General features: G+C 41.1%; 1 protein-coding gene across 3 annotated transcripts in view; it reads left to right on the top strand.

Moving 5' to 3' along the window:
- The window catches only part of ADGRL4 (adhesion G protein-coupled receptor L4), a 153,653-nt gene extending 137,942 nt beyond the window's left edge, over nt 1-15,711 (top strand). For all 3 annotated transcript variants that reach the window (XM_053247388.1, XM_053247389.1, XM_053247386.1), the window contains 3 exons: nt 11,556-11,647; nt 13,704-13,872; nt 15,214-15,711. In XM_053247388.1, coding sequence (XP_053103363.1) covers nt 11,556-11,647; nt 13,704-13,872; nt 15,214-15,276 — 324 coding nt within the window. In that variant the 3' untranslated portion in view covers nt 15,277-15,711. The remainder of the gene's footprint in view (nt 1-11,555; nt 11,648-13,703; nt 13,873-15,213) is intronic.
- Nucleotides 15,712-16,581: the final 870 nt, after the last annotated feature.

Here is a 16,581-nt window from a genome sequence, read left to right as displayed (position 1 = left end):
TATGCCGACATAAGGCAAGAAACACACTCAAAGCCAACTGTTTAAGCAAACTGCCAACAGAAGATGAAATAACTTGTATTCCTCAGATGTGTGCTCTATATGGAGCTGTCTGGATGTCTTACAACTCAGTCATGGATCCTAATGCAAAATCTAACGGATATTGTATGGTTTTGTGATTCTCTCTGGAGGAACTGAGTACAATGATTCTTACTTTTTGTTCTTTCCATCTGTAAACAGGCACAACAACGTTAGAACTTTGGTGGGTTTCTTTGTATACTGTAGTGTTCAATAGCTGTTCATTTAAAAGATATTTTGCTTTTTGTTGTTTACACATAATACTGTAGACTCAAATATCCCAAAGAATACAAACAAGCTGCAGAAAGCTATGTCTTCACAAATGCCTTTGGGATCAAGCAGTTTGAAAAGGTTTAACAAATAAATCCAAATTTCAACCCCACAGCAGATTTAATTGTAGCTGGGAACCATAAGAATGATATTCTCCTCTTCACAACTGGAAGCAATCCAGATGCAAGTTTTCATTACTTGAAAATCCAGATCCAGTCCATTCACCATGACTTTAATGTTACCTTACCAATTCCTCCCATTTAAGCAAGAAACACCTGTTGTGAATGCACTGATTATTTCTATATTCATCAAAAGTCTGGAAACTCTTTCCTTCTATGTGTCATTCCTACTTCCTGAGAGTAGGAAGCTGAGATTTAGTTTTTCCTGCTGCTTGAAACTACCTCTTCCCTCAGAAACGTTCCTGGGTCTCTGAGCAAGACTGTGGTTGCTTCCATGTTAGCTATTGAATTTGGAATTGGCAACACTTGTTCATTTGTTTATTACAGAGCATCCAGACAGTGTCATTGACAGTCTGTTGCATACCAGTGTTTTCTATGCTCCTATCTTTTCTTAGATGGGACAATTGTTGTGGCAATTATTCTAACTTCAACTGGAATTGAAGTGCTAGCTGTGAAGACAGCCAAAGTGTGATGATTAATCTGGGGAAAGGAGTGGCATGAGCTTCCACAGGATTTTTCTGGGGGTGAAGGCAAACGCTGCAATCCTCTACCCACTTAAGAACATAAGAACAGCCCTGCTGGATCAGGCCCAAGGCCCATCTAGTCCAGCATCCTGTTTCGCACAGTGGCCCACCAGATGCCGCTGGGAGCCACAGGCAGGAGTTGAGGGCATGCCCTCTCTCCTGCCATTGCTCCCCTGCAACTGGTACTCAGAGGCATCCTGCCTTTGAGGCTGGAGGTGGCCCACAGCCCTCCGACTAGTAGCCATTGATAGACCTCTCCTCCATGAAGTCATCCAAACCACCCTTAAAGCCATCCAGGTTGTTGGCTGTCACCACATCCTATGGCAGAGAGTTCCACAAGTGGATCATGCGTTGTGTGAAAAAGTACTTCCGTTTGTTGGTTTGTTGGTCTCTTACTCCCACTTACTTGGGAGTAAGCCCCATTGAATTCAATGGGACTGGCTCGAACAAGAGGAGTGGTCTGTGAATCACCAGTTTCCTTCAATGACTCCCAAAAGACTAAAGCTGCTTTTTGGGTGCATTTTTTTAAAACAACAACAAAAAAACGATTACTATTACAAATAGTTATATACCATTTTTCAGAGAAAGGTTATCAAAGAAGTGGATCATGAAAAGGGACTTGAAGAGAAAAAAGAACACTATTTTCCAAATAAAGGGAAGCTTGAGCTAAACAAAAGAAGACACAAAGACAGGACTGAGAGGCAGAGGCAAATGAACTAAACTATTAGGGGGGTATAATAACATGCACAGAGGTTTAAAAAAAAAGGCCTCCATGCACACACAGAGGCCTGAAACATGCTGAAGAAGGCCCAATTTGGGCCTGAACTGACCCAGGACACTCGGGGGGAGGCCAGCATTGGTCAGGGGAGCCACTGTGCCCTCTCAGTGGCTGCTACAGCCACCACCACCTGTAAGTACTTTGCTTAACTTTCCTGTAAGTACTTTGCTTAGAGAATTCCCTGCTGCCCCTTTGAAAATCTTCTCCAGATTCCCCTTTGCCAGTCGGTCTCCGAACCTGGCCCAAACTGGTTAGAATTTGAACTGAACCAGGGCCTGGTCCAGATGGGGCACAACCAGACAGGTCCAGTACAATTTGAATCTGGTTCATATTTGAACCTAGCCAGGAAAACCCATTTTGTGTACATGCCTATAAACTATATGGTTGTTTACCACATGGAACAACAAGAAGAAGAAGACTGTAAAGTCAGGAAAAGGAGGGAACATCATTAAGGCAAGCAGAGATAAAAACAACAAGAGAGACCCCAGAATTCAACTCCTAGTTAGCTCCTCAGAAACAGAACTGCATACTAATCTTTTTTAAATGAATAAATAAGATGATTCCCTGTACCCAAAGGGCTCACAACCTGAAAAGAAAGATAAGATACAGTAGGCACAAGCAACAAACACTGAAGGGATGCTGTGCTGGGGCAGAGACAGTTGGTCTCTCTCTACCAAATATAAGAGAATCCTCACTTTGAAAGGTGCTTCTGATCAGTTCGCAGGTGTTTTCTTTGGATAAAATAAAAGGACTGATGTAGGTTCAGGAAATAATAATACCGCACACCCAGCACAATTCTTGCAGCTTTGGGAGGAGGTACAGGAGAAACAGGAAGCGGGTGCATGAACAAGGGCAGAAGGGGGAAAGATTTGGTTTCAACCCTTCTGTCCCAGACTAGCAGAGGAGCTGATTTAACTAGCTGCAGTCTCAACTACATCCACACCCTGCCAGGACCATCCTTCTGCTTGCCACTGTTGCTCACTTTCTGCCTTCAGGCGCTTGCCAACACCAGAACCCTTTAATTAATGCCAGAGAAGAAGGCAGGAGCCAGGAAGAAAGAAACGGAGGTTGTAGAAGTAGGGAAATGTGCACAGTGCTGAGACGAAAAGGGAAGCTCAAACTGCTGCTGCCACTGATACCCAGAGTGAATGAAAACTCAGGGCAAAGAAAAGGAAGTGTGTGCCTGGTGCACCAGAATTTTGACTGCTCAGCCCTGAGTCTGCACGCACGCTCTCTCTCTCTCTTACACACACACACGCACACATCAGTAGTAAGGCTTTTTTCATTGTTTACCACTTTGTAAAGCATTTCAATATAACAACAACAACAACAATAATAATAATAATAGATGATGTCCAACATTTAAATGGCTTCAGTGCTATTGCATAGACAGTAAACATTTATGCATCAAAGATCACCCATTTCCTCCTCCAGCACACACTATAGTACTTTTAAAGTCAGCACAAGGGTGGCCTGTAATAAGTTTTACTGTCTTCATTTCCATTGAAATGCAACACAACAAGTACAACAAACAATAAATAAATACTCCAGCAATGAGAAGAATAATGCAATCCTACAGACACTAAGATCGAAGTCCCATTCCACTGTTGTGGGTGAAAAATTGTGAAATATTAATGAGGATAAAGTGGTACATTAAGTGCTATGTGGATCGACAATTACCCCAGACCCCAAACAAGAGAGGACACACATATATGGGTAAAACTAGGGCCACACTTCATTACTAGAAGAAATAGAAATTTGGGGGGAGAAGCAAAAGGGGAAAACAAAGTAGCTAGAGTGTGGGCAACTCCACCCCCTCACAGGGGCTTCCAGCCTCCTAACGATAGCTGTCACCCTCCCCTGCTGATTGGGCAAAGCAACTAGGCTAGGATCAGGCCACCAGCAGCCACTGGGTAGCCAACACCATGCCACACAGTCTCCTGTGCCAAAGTGGCAGCCTCTGTCACTGCCCCCATCAACCACAAAGCTCTGAGTGAGTGAGCTAAGCCACCCTCTAAGAGCAGTGCATTCTCAGCCTGCTCAGGCCACAAAACCCTGAGGGGCTGCTCCATGCACCACCCTTCAACCATAAGGGTGCTCCGGCCTGGCAAACATGTGACCTGGCCCCCTGATTGGCTGTGCCTGCCAAATTTAAGAGACAGGGAGGAGCATCTGCCCTGTCTTCCATGCCCAGGCACAAACACCACCCCTCCCGCAGCTTACAGCATTGGGTGGAGTGGCATTACAACTGCTTTGCTCAGCAACACTAAGCAGATAAAGTGTGGGAGCAAGCCTGATGTCCCTGACTTGTCACCTCAACCTCCAAAAGGCTTTGGAGAGAGGAGAGCTGGTCTTGTGGTAGCAAGCATGACTCGTCCCCTTAGCTAAGCAGGGTCCACCCTGATTGCATATGAAAGGGAGACTAGAAGTGTGAGCACTGTAAGATATTCCCCTCAGGGGATGGAACTGCTCTGAGAAGAGCATCTAGGTCCCAAGTTCCCTCTCTGGCTTCTTCAAGATAGGGCTGAGAGAGATTTCTGCCTGCAACCTTGGAGAAGCCGCTGCCAGTCTGTGAAGACAATACTGAGCTAGATGGACCAATGGTCTGACTCAGTATATGGCAGCTTCCTATGTCCCTATGTTCCTACTACCATAGACTTAACTATTATCTGTTTTAAAACTGCTATTCTTTTGATATCCGTTGCCTTCTTTTCCTCCTCTATCAAGTCACAATCTCCCCTCTGTTCAGCCTGTTTTATGACAAACCCATATGATCCATTTTTCCATCCGAATGTGATTTTTCTTCCGTTTTGATATTGCTGTGGACAGCAATGGCTGTTTTGATATTGCTGTGAACAGCAATGGCTGTTTTCCAGTGGATTTTGAGATCCTCACATATCCAAGCTATGTAAGCAAAACAAACAAAAAGTGTAAACCAAATTTAAAAAACAAAAAATTACTATCATGAATTTAAAATGATCTTAGAATGTAATTCCTCGTGATAAGTGTTTCTCCTCCTACATTCTGGCTCTTTTTTCTGCTGGCACTTACTGAATGCTAAATGGAGCTGCCCCCATGACATTTTGATGCTTGAAGCCTAACATTCAAATGGCACCCACTAATTAGTATAATTAGCACAATTTGGCACCAATCCCATTTACAATTGGTGTTCTTATGGGGCTTTCATTTATTGGAGAGCTAGCGTGCTGGACTAGGACTAGGGAGACCCGAGTTCAAATCCCCATTCAGCTATGAAACTAGCTGGGTGACTCTGGGCCAGTCACTTCTCTCTCAGCCTAACCTACTTCACAGGGTTGTTGTGAGGAGAAACTTTTTCTTTTTTTTTAGATTTTTAAAATGCTTTTATTAGTAATATAAGTAAAACCAGAAATGTTATATCTCTGAGATTTTGACAAAAATACAAGTTTACAAACAAGATCTTATCCATCCAAGGGGGGAAAAACCCCAATCATAAGAAAGATACAAAAGTAGTGATATTTTATATAAGGAGTAAAATATATGTAATTAACTAGCCACACATAATCTAAATCTAGGCATCCATATAGAATTTTGAGCCTCCCAGGGAACCAGCCGGACAGAGAGAGGAGAACCAACCCTTCCACATAGGTAAACACTAGTTGTGTTCTGCAGTAAAAATACCTATCACAAAAATTAAACTATATTCTTTATTCTTTAGAGAAAACATAAATTTCCCCACTGCCCATTCATCCTTCATCTGATTTAAATCCTATATGAATGAAAAGGAGAGAAAGAGAAAGAGAAGAAATGGGGGAGGGAAATAATCTAAGAGCTATTCAGAAACTTTCAAAATCCTAAATCTAATGAATCTGATGAAAAAAGGTAAATTTTAAAAGTTTTACCATGCTAAATAATAATTTCCTAAACAAACCGAGAGATTTTTAAAAGGTCAAAGATTTTTTTCATCCCAACTTCTCTCTGAACAGCAAATAAAGGTTCCATACAGAGTAGTGAATGATTTATGCAGAAAATATAAGTTCCATTAATTATGTTGTTCATTAAGTTAATGGGCAAATGGAATCCTAAGTAATCTAAAAAGAATCCAAAAGTCTAGAGAAAAGAAACCCCAGAAATATTCAGTATCACTAGAAATCCTTGTTCTGGTAAGACAAGGACATTGAAAAGCTTCTGTTACAAACTTCTGCAATAAAAAGCTATAAATTCACATACACCTATCTCAATGCTGTAACTAGCAGATGGAGAACTTCATAGATTCAATGCTGTTTGTAAAATCTCTAAAATAGGAATGAAATTTTCATAACTCCATCAAAGTAAAACACAAGCTGGATAGAATAAGTGTCCAACTTTGTACCATAATTATACCGCAAAATCTTAGGCAGATCACATTAATCACTTCATATTGGCTCTCCTCTTGTTGTGAGGAGAAACTTAAGTATGTAGTACACTGCTCTGGGCTCCTTGGAGGAAGAGTGGGATATAAAGTGTAAAAAATAAATATTTATTTATTTTAGCTGGGCTTGTTCTGGAGAATTTGTTACAGGATTGTCTCCCTGGTTCTGAGTCTTCTACTCTATTACCATCAACTGCACCCAAAATCCACAGCTCAGGTAGCTATTTCATCTTATATCATAGGAAAGCCACCTTTGCAGACACTAAATAATAAGAGTAATCCTTCCAAATGAATGACACATGATCCAGTGGCAAATGTATTTTAGAAGGAGAAACATGATTTGATCAGTCATCATGTATGAAGCTTTTGAGGCGAAAGCCACATGGAGAGCTGATGCTGCCAGGGTCCTAGCTCCAACAAAACCCACCTCTATAAAAATATGCAACCCTTATCAAACATCTTAGTTAAGAATTTCTCCAGAACATCTGTAAGTACCACACCTATTGGGAAATGGCACATTTCCTCCAGATAATGATCAATAGTACATCTTGCGTGCCCTAGAATCCTTTACAAAAAATTGAGAACCATGATGAGACACAAGAAATGAATGTGTCAGTGTGAACTACAGGGGAAAAGAGCAACGCAATGCAATAGGGTCTCAAGATGTCTGAAAACCTATCATAGGTACCTATCAATTTTACAGAAGTGGATCTTAAGGAGGGACTTGAAGGGAGAAAACAAGAGAGAACATTCCCTCTTTTCCAAAGAGAGGGAAGCTTGGACCAAGCAAAAGAAGCAGAAAGGCACAAAGACAGGAGTGAGCGGCAGAAGTAAATGGGACAATAGATTAGTTTACCACATGGAACGAGTGAGAAGAAGAATGTAAAGTCAGAAAAAGGGGGAAATATGATTAAGGAAGGCAGAGAGAGAAATTAATAGAGACCCTAGAAATCAACTCTTGATTAGTTTTTCAGATGGCAAGCAGAATCTACTACAGCCTAGAAGCAGGTTGAGGAAAAATGTATGTGAATCAGAACAATGGGCTGTTACCACATATTGAAGATTTCTCATTGTCCTAAGTACTATTACTTAGAAATTATCAGTGTGTTCTTTATTCTGACTACATTTTGTCCCACCTCTGAGAGCAATACAAATTAATGTTATTCCAACTAGAACTAAAGTAAATTATCTGATTTATGGTTCTCTAGAATGCATATCGTATGTATATCCTACAAATTATATCACTGTATAATGAACTTTGAAAATTGAAAAAGAGTCGCACGTTTTGGACGGTATAGAAATATGTTAAGTGAATAAACAAACAAACTGCCTGCTGATTTGGATATTATAAGTAGCATTTTACATATACGTGATTTCAGAATCCAGGTCATGGTTAGTAAAACTACAATACAACCAGTGAAAGATTAATTTCCTAAATTATTCATCAACTTTACATGTTCGGCACACTTCACTTATTGTCCTGTGGACCAAAGTCAATCCCTATTTTCTGAATCTTGTCCCTTGTATATCACTGTCTCTATTTTGTTCTGTTTTTCCCCTTAAGGAATTCTGTTTTCAGTATACACAGATATGCACTAGAGTACCTGTTCTTGAAATTTCAACTCCACTTCTCAGCTTCTCCTTGTATCTTAAATTAAATCTCTTGAGTTAGGAATAGATACATCTTAATATTAATGGATGTGCACATTAATGCATGTGCATGAATATTAACATATTGGCTCACATTCTGGGCATGATAATGTGGACAATTTAGGACTGCCTGCACCTCTGAATGTATTTCAAATACCATACTGTGGAACAGCCTTGTTCTGCTGCAACTTAAAATTACACAATCACAGTTCCGTGATGCAAATGGGCAGTCCTCTGTAAACAATAAAAATAGAGGAGGGCGGCTGCTTATATTCTAATCCCTTCGAACACTGCTGTGTTGTGTACTGCTGCGTTTGAGGTTCTGTAAGAGACTTTTATATGTGTTTTAATTGTTTTATGTTAACCGCCCAGAGACGAAAGTGTGGGCGGTATATAAGTTTGATGATAATGATGATGATGATTTCCAATAGATGTGGCATCATGCAACTGCAATTGCATAGTGCTAAGTTGCAGCACAACACGTCTGTTCCATAACACCTCAAATGGTATTTGAGATGCTCCTGGCAGCATGGGTGGTGCTGAACCATCCACGTTACCCTGTGCAGAATGTGAGCCGCTACCTTTAGAGGTTCTTCACATGATTGGGTGGGTGGGGCGGTGGGTGGCGTGGGGAGGGCTGGTTTAACTCACCATCCCCAGATGACTGCTGTCATGTTGCTGGGAGCACAGACCACATTCCCTGATAATCAGTGCTGCATACCTACAGCATGGAGCTCTGTAGCTCTGTGTGCCTGCTCCGGAGCTCGAGAGATCTCAATGCACCACCTGACATGTGTGATGCATTGTGGGATTCCCCAGGAGATGGGCTCTCCAGGAGCCTGTCTCTATGTCCTCTGGGGCTAAACATAGTCCCAGCAAACACACAATCCCAGAGATGGATGTGCACAATTCATATTTCAAGATGTGATTTGGAACACATTCTCTGCACCTTCAAAACGGAAGAGACCACATGCATACCTGATCCTCCTCTGCTCACCTCCACTTACTGAATCAGTGGCACTCCTCCCAGCTATCTTCAGGTGCCAGTGGTGCTCTCCCCCAGCTGCTCCCACATGATGCTGGCATGCACATGGCCTCTGCTCATGCACAGCAGACATTTGCATGGTCAGTATTGTTGCTGACCCTGCAAATGGCCACTGTGCATGCACAGAGGCCATGCGCATGCCAGCATCATGTGAGGGAAGCTCGGGGAAAGTGCCGCTGGCATGTGAAGATAGCTGGGAGGAGTGCCACCAATTCAGGAAGTGGCGGCGAGCAGAGGAAGAGCAGGTATGCACCTACTCTCATCCATTTTGAAGGGGCAGGGGATATGTTCCGAACTGCATCTCAAAATGTGATTCGTGCACATCTTTAATACTGGAGCCTGGGTTAAGGGGTCGAATGAGCCCTTAACCCTGGCTAAGAGCTGAGTTTAAAAGTGGAAATAGTTGGTGCTGCCCCATCAGAATCAGGCCCGTTCCCAGCGGTTCTCACATGCAGCTTAACCCAGGCTGAGCTTCCCTAGGCTGGGTTAGGGTGCACGTGTGAAAAGCCTCTTAGATTCATTGTTAATTGCTAAGTATGCCAACACAGGACTATTGCGTTTTTCCAATGAGCACTCTTTTTACAGTAAAACCATGTTAATGGACTTAGATTATGGCTAAATTAATTCTTTTCTTTTTATCATCAATAACTGCTACTTATTAATCAGAGACCTTCAGTTATTTCAAACACAATGGCCAACATTGTAACTAACAAAGTGCTGTGTTCCATGAGATGTGTCAGGTCAGGCTTGGTTAACTCAGCTCCTGCACTTGCACAGGGGAGAGGAGGTTTCAGTAACCTCCCCTCCCCCAGGAATCCCTCGATGTCACCTGAAAATAAGTCCCTGAGAGTCACACATCCCTCAGAGATCTATATTTTCGGCAAGACAGAGGACTTCCAAGGGAAAGTATCCCCCCTCTCATGAGTGGCAAAGCCAAGTTAGTTTGGAATTGATCTGCAGCACTAGTACATCTCATGAAGCACTTGCATCTCACTAGTTAGGATGCCAGTCAATGATAATTTTATTGAACAAAAGTAATTGCTATCTTGCTTAGTTTTCAGCTACCTGTTCCCTTCTTTTCATTTCTGTTTTACACACTTCCCTACGTGTAAGAGTCCCATCCTCTTAAAATGGTCAAAAAACTCTCTAAAGTTTATTTCTATATTACTGTGCATAATGTGTCCTGTATCACCTTAGCAAATTCTTCTTCCACATAACATAAAAATTATGTATGCATTGTCAACATAGCTCTGCTGTTTTGCTAGTTCGTGTAAGCTATACTTAGCAAACACACAGCAGAATTCGAAACATGTATACTCAGAAGCAAGTCTAGCAGGATTTGCCATCAAGGGGTGTTTATGACTGCAGCCATAAGTGGTTTTCAAGTGCTAAAGAACGGCAAAATGAAAGCTTGATCATGGAAGCAGGCTTCTAGCCTAAGAGCCCATTCCTATGTGCAGGAGCGTAAGGAAGCCACCAGTGGCCCCAGTTCAGCTCGGTATTGGCGGACCCCCCAGCTATGCCCCCTGTGTCTGATGTCAGACACATGGGGGGGCATGGCGTGCTCACAAACAGAGTCGCAGACCCCATTTTCAAGCATATTCCATCCAGTGCTGCATTTCCAGCAAGGCCAGGAGCTTTAAAAGGCAGGGAGCCGTGTTCCTGGCCAGGCAGAATATGCTTGAAAAAAGGGCACACGACTTCATTTGCGAGTGCGCCACGCCCCCGTGTCTGACTTCAGATGCAGGGGGTGTGGCCGGAGCATGAGCCATGGCCCCTAAGCGTGGCAGCCCAGGTTCTTTGAACCCATTCGTTCAATGGTGGCTCCGCCCCTGCCTGTGTGTAGAGCTGTTTACAGAGAGGACTCTCCACTCATAATCAGGAAGGCAGAGTTTTCGATCACACAAAAAGAATCTTCTGTGCATAGAGCTGTAACAGAGGGCTTTAGATATATCCAAGTGAATGCACATAGTTCAGGTGAGCTACCTCTCATGGCAGTGCCACTTCCCATACATGTGTGCATTCATAGAGCTCTTTTTATGATGTCAGGAAAGACTATAGTCTTGGTGGATGTCTCTCTTTTGCAGGATCTTGTTATTTATTCTGTGCTGGAGTACAGTTTTTGTGACTGTTGATTAGTTTGCTGCTAATTTTTAAAATATATTGTGAAACTCTCAGAAGCTTTTCATTTGTTTTGTACTTTTTAGGTCCAAAGATTTTGGCTCTCATAAAGTTACAAACATAATTTTGCAGCAAATAGTATGCATTCAATGAAAATATTTTCTAATGTCTGTATAATTTTGGTTTAGGTAAAATAACTAGACATGAACACACATTTCATAAAATACTTTGGGGGAAATTTTGATACAGAAACATAACTAGATTTACCAATGAATTCAATAAACATTTGCAGACTCCTTTCAGTTATACAGTTGAAGGATATAGAGTTACATACTTCTTTGACTTTATTTCTACTGTACTAGGTTTTTTAAAATATAAGTTAATCAGAGTGCCTGTTACCCTCTGACAGTACAAAAGACGTTTAGTTTTGTTAAGCATGAAAATCGTGCTATTATTTCAGTCTGCATCTTTATAAACTGAAAAATGCTTAAATACTTTTTTAAACACTTAAATATTTATCCAGGTTAATTTGATGGCTTTTGGTGTTATTATCTATAAAGTATTTCGGCAAACTGCCATGCTAAAGCCTGAAGTTAGCTGTTATGAAAACATAAGGTAAGTTTTATCTTTGACTTTTTAAAAAAAGTTAGCTATTTTAAAAATAGTTATTTACACCTATCCCTACTGAAGAATTTGTCTTTTGTTTAATAAGAAGGAAAGCATATGTTATGTTATAATATAACATTTGCTATGTTGACAAGTGCTGTAATCTTACACAGGATTTTTATTACATAGCCATTTATATAAATGGCATTATGCCCAATAACCTTTCTGTATTAGGACCATCTAGGACTGTAGACTCTGAAACAAATGGAACTCCACACAGCATCAAGTGCTGGAAAATCTGAATAGAAATTATACATTTTGTCCCTTGGTTAAAATAAGTTTCTTTAAACTCTTGGCCAAGATGTTGATGGATTGAATGATGACACTTCTAGGGCTGTGATTCAATCAGTTTTGGCTGGACATACGGACCCTTAAAAGCTGGATCCATTTGTCCAGCTTCAAACTGGTTGATATTTGTGTTCTCAATAAAGGATGCTATATATTGAAGAATGCCACAAAACAACACTTGAAGTGAAAATTGCAAACCAGCTAAAGGTATGTTCTTACGATGATCTGAGCTGTGGAAAAGTGGGAATTCTAGATCCAAGCAGTGTGCATGCTCCCATGTTGGTGTAATGAGGAGCCAAAAATGTAGGACTTGCAAGAACACCCATCAAACCCAGATCGATGGTGTAGGATTTGGTCTGGGGTGGCTGCTCTGGGATCAATGTGGGCTGAACCCAGAGCCCTACATTTCTGGGTTCATTTGGATCTAGGATTCCCGCTTTGCTGCTAGCCCAGGTCATCATCAGAACAAGTCCAATGAGAAGCAATTTTAAGCCCCATTTATCTCAATGGGAGAAAGTGAAGGATTTGCTTAATTCTCCAGCTGATATCAAGGGGACTTCAAAATGTTATCTTCTGGGTGTTTTGTTTCTGGGGAAGATATAAGTGGGGATTATATCCTTTTCCTTTCATTTATTCTTTTCTCAGGATTTTTTTTAACTTTGTGTGCTGCTATGATTTTTCCATCAACTCATTCTCTTTAAAACTGATTTATAGAGACCTTGAAAACCGTTTGTGCTGGAAAAGCTGGAGTGTCCAATAGGGACCATTGAAAACAACTTACTGTTTTTGTTGCTTAGAAACACTCCTGCAGTTTCAACTCACTGCACTAGATTTATAGTTAGGATTTAGCAATTGTTTGATTGATCACTTTTCTCTAACTCCTCTCGCTATCAGCTTCACACAGTGCTCTGGTTCTAATGAAGTCAAAAATTATTCATCTTCAAGACAACACCACCAAAAAGAGGGGGGACAGCAGCTTTCTTGTGCAAAGAAAGTCCAGTAACTGCTGGACTGAAAATGAAAGAGAAAACTAATCAGTGAGCTCATTTGCAAGACAACATGGTGTAATTTGTCAGAGTCCATGAGCAGGACTGGATATACTTATACTACAGTGTGTTAGTAAAGCGGGGGGAAATCACAGCCAATTGATTTGTATGCTATTAGGGCATTAGTATTCTGACCCTGCAACAATTTAAAGTTCTCTTGCATTGTAAAAGCAAAATCCTTTTAATATAAAAGAGAAAGTCTGGTTTTACAGCCAGCACTATCTCCAAGGCTGAAACGGAGAAACAGCCAAAAGATCCCTTTGATGTCATGCACATGTGCTGACCTAAGAGCATACTATACATTTTTTCCAAGGTTTCTTAGGGGGTATACTTCATAACAGACATATGTTTTACCTTGGGGAATTACACTAACAGTAGATTTAAAATCAAATCATATGGCTCTGCAGTACACCAGAGAAAACAGATTTGAAGATTAAGACAGCCAGTGTTTTAAAAGCCATCCACTTTTACTCTTTTTTCAGAGTTTCTGGTATGAAAGTAAGAGTATATTTTTCTGGTAACAGCACCGCAGCACACCCTAAAGTACAAACCATGCGACTACAATGCAATTTTTCAGGAATGTTTCAAAATAGAAAGAAATGACTTGTTTTTATTGTTTAGCTGAGCAATTAGGGGGGGAAAAATATGATCCCTATCCTGCTTCTGTCTAGGTCTTGTGCCCGGGGGGCTCTTTCTCTCCTCTTTCTCCTTGGTGCTACCTGGATCTTTGGTGTGCTCCACGTCATTCAGGGATCAGTAGTCACTGCATATCTTTTTACAATATTCAATGCATTTCAAGGACTCTTCATCTTCATATTCCTTTGTGTTTTGTCACGAAAAGTAAGTAGTCTCTTGTTCTTAGAAATATTACATCATGCACAAATATTAAAGCCAAACTATTCTTTATAGGCTAAACAGAGCAAGGCTCGCATTTTTTGGTGTTGTTTTTTTAAGCACTGCATTCTGGATTTTTAAAATTAGTTTCTACCCCATTTTTTAAAATATGTAAAGGATTGCTATGATGTAGGGATATAGCTTGCCCTAGCAAATGAGCAGATGGGGAGCATAGAGCATGGAACTATGTGGAGCAGGGAGAATGGAACCAAACTATATCAGATGTGAGGCGCAGCAGATTCACTGGGTTTCTGCTACCTGAGGGAAAGGCAAGGATGTGCAAGGCAAATCTAAGGTTTGATTCTCTTCTGTGACCTTGGTACTGAGGGTTCTAAGAAAAAGACAAATGCTGCAGTTCTGAAATCAGGATTCCAAATTAATAATCTGGCAGCACTGCTGTAGAGGTTCTCACCACCAGTAACGTGGAAAAGATTTAAAGAAACTCACAACCCAAATGGGGCAATCATGAAGCAGTAATTAATTAATTATCATCATCATTATCATTATTTACATTATTATCCTCCCTCTTCCACCAAGGAGCATAGGGCAACCTACATGGTTCTTCTCACCCCATTTTATTATAATACTTCTGATCAAATTAAGAGATAGACTGGTCCAAGGAGTTTCATGGCTGTGAAAATTCCAGTTAATGTCTTCCCAGTCCTACTCTAAGCACTCCAACACAGTGGCTCTCTATTGTTATTGTCTGCACGGGCATAGAAAAGCTATTTTCAGCAACATCCCTATGTGACTATATAAACATGTGGTCTAGGTCTGAGAAGGCTCTAAAAAGAAGAAAGAAGGGGGACAATATAGTTAGAGGCAGAGAAGTCGAGAGGTTTACATAACAGCCCTAACCATATTAACTTAGAAGTCCTATTTATTTCAGTGGGCTGTACTTACAAGTAAGTGTATCAAAGATTGCAGCTTGGCGTGAATAAAGTAATTAATGCACATACGCCGTTCAAAATCATTTCCTAAGACTCTCAAATCTGATTTATGCCTCCCAGATCTTAGATTTAAGCAGCAAGGCATTTCACATTGTATAGCAGTAATCCTATGAAATAATTAAAGAGGTTTACTAACTAACTATAGCCATCAAATTCTGGGTCGGAGCCTATAGCCTACATTCTGGAAGCCCATTTCAACATCTTTCCTAATCCTCTCCAAATCCAAATTATGTAAAATCCTTGTAACAGAATAAGCCCTACTCTCTGAAAGATGCTTAAAATGCATATATTTACCTCTTAATAACTCCATGTGTTCATTTCATTTTTTTCATTGCAGATCCAGGATGAATACTCTAGGTTGTTCAGAAATGTCCCTTGCTGTTTTGGATGCTTAAGGTAAATTGATGGAAAGCTAAGATGAGCAGCACCGTGGAAGAAAGGAGAAAATGAGAGGCTTTAGAGAAATTGCTATATTGTGAAAGTATGAAATGAGCTACTGAGCTGTCATCTCTCTTAAATCAATTACATTCTCTCCAGTATAGGTATTGTACTTAAATGTGCACTCAGGCACACTATATTGTGTACAAACAGCATATCTGTACAAGACAGACTGGTTTATTGTGTAACAAATAAGGTTTCTAAAGGATCTCAGGACTCTTCAGGGCTAATGGCTGCAGCTCAGAAGGGAGAGTGAACCCAAGGTGCAAAGCAGTTTTTGTGAGGAACTTTGCTATTAATGTTATATCTGCTCACTTGGTAATGAAAATAATTTTGCTTATTGCTGTTTAAAGAGAGTACATTCCATTACAGTGTTAATAAACAAATTATACTTTTATGAGGATTCAGCCTCCCCTGTTGAAAACAAGGTGATTAAAAGCAAAGTGTGTGTGTGTGTGTCTGTGTCTGTGTGTGTTCGTCCTATTAAAATCTTGTATGTTAATCAATGCTTCACTTGCATGAGAACAATCAAGAGTTCTTCTGTTCCCATCACTTTGCAAGGGTGGCTCAATACGTAATGCTTTTTCCCTGTGGAGATACAACGATGTATGCAAACTACAAGCTGAGAGTTTATTTGGCAGTGAATATAAACAACACTATTCATATGTCTGAACATCTAAGCACTTTCGGCACAATGCCTAAAAAAATCTACGTGCATGAGGGAACCTTCGAATAGGCAGGGTCCCCAACTGTGAAGAGAATAGTTTTCACCGAACAAATATTAAAATTTCAAGACAGCAGATTTAGGCGGTTTGACTGTGGAACACTTTGAGGCTATTCTCACCATCGGCTAAAATCAGGCTGGGGTGCCCAGCCCGATTTTAGCAGAACCTCTGGGCTCGCAGGCAAGCCCAGTTGCCTCAAAGCGGGTAACCCGCTTGCGAAGCCCTCCCCTTAGCCCAGGTTAGCAGAGTGAGTGCTCAGCTAACTGGGGTTTCCGGATTGTGTGTTGCCGCAGCGCAGCTCTGCACTGTGGCAACTCACAAGGAAACCCCTGACCGGGAGGCTAAAAAGCAGCTTCCTGGCTTTGGGGTCTCTATGTGGCCCCCAAACTCCCAAGCCCCAGCCGGCTCCAATCGTGTGACTCGCCTCTTTGCCTAATGCCATGGCAGGCCCTTCTTCAGCAGAGGTTTTCAAACAGAGGCTAGATGTAAAGGAAGAACTTCATGTTTCTAGTCTGTTTGCCCTGTAATGCTATTGTGGGAGG

Source organism: Hemicordylus capensis, chromosome 4 (assembly GCF_027244095.1).
Source record: "Hemicordylus capensis ecotype Gifberg chromosome 4, rHemCap1.1.pri, whole genome shotgun sequence".
Taxonomy (NCBI): domain Eukaryota; kingdom Metazoa; phylum Chordata; class Lepidosauria; order Squamata; family Cordylidae; genus Hemicordylus; species Hemicordylus capensis.
This window is presented reverse-complemented; position numbering and strand designations above follow the sequence as displayed.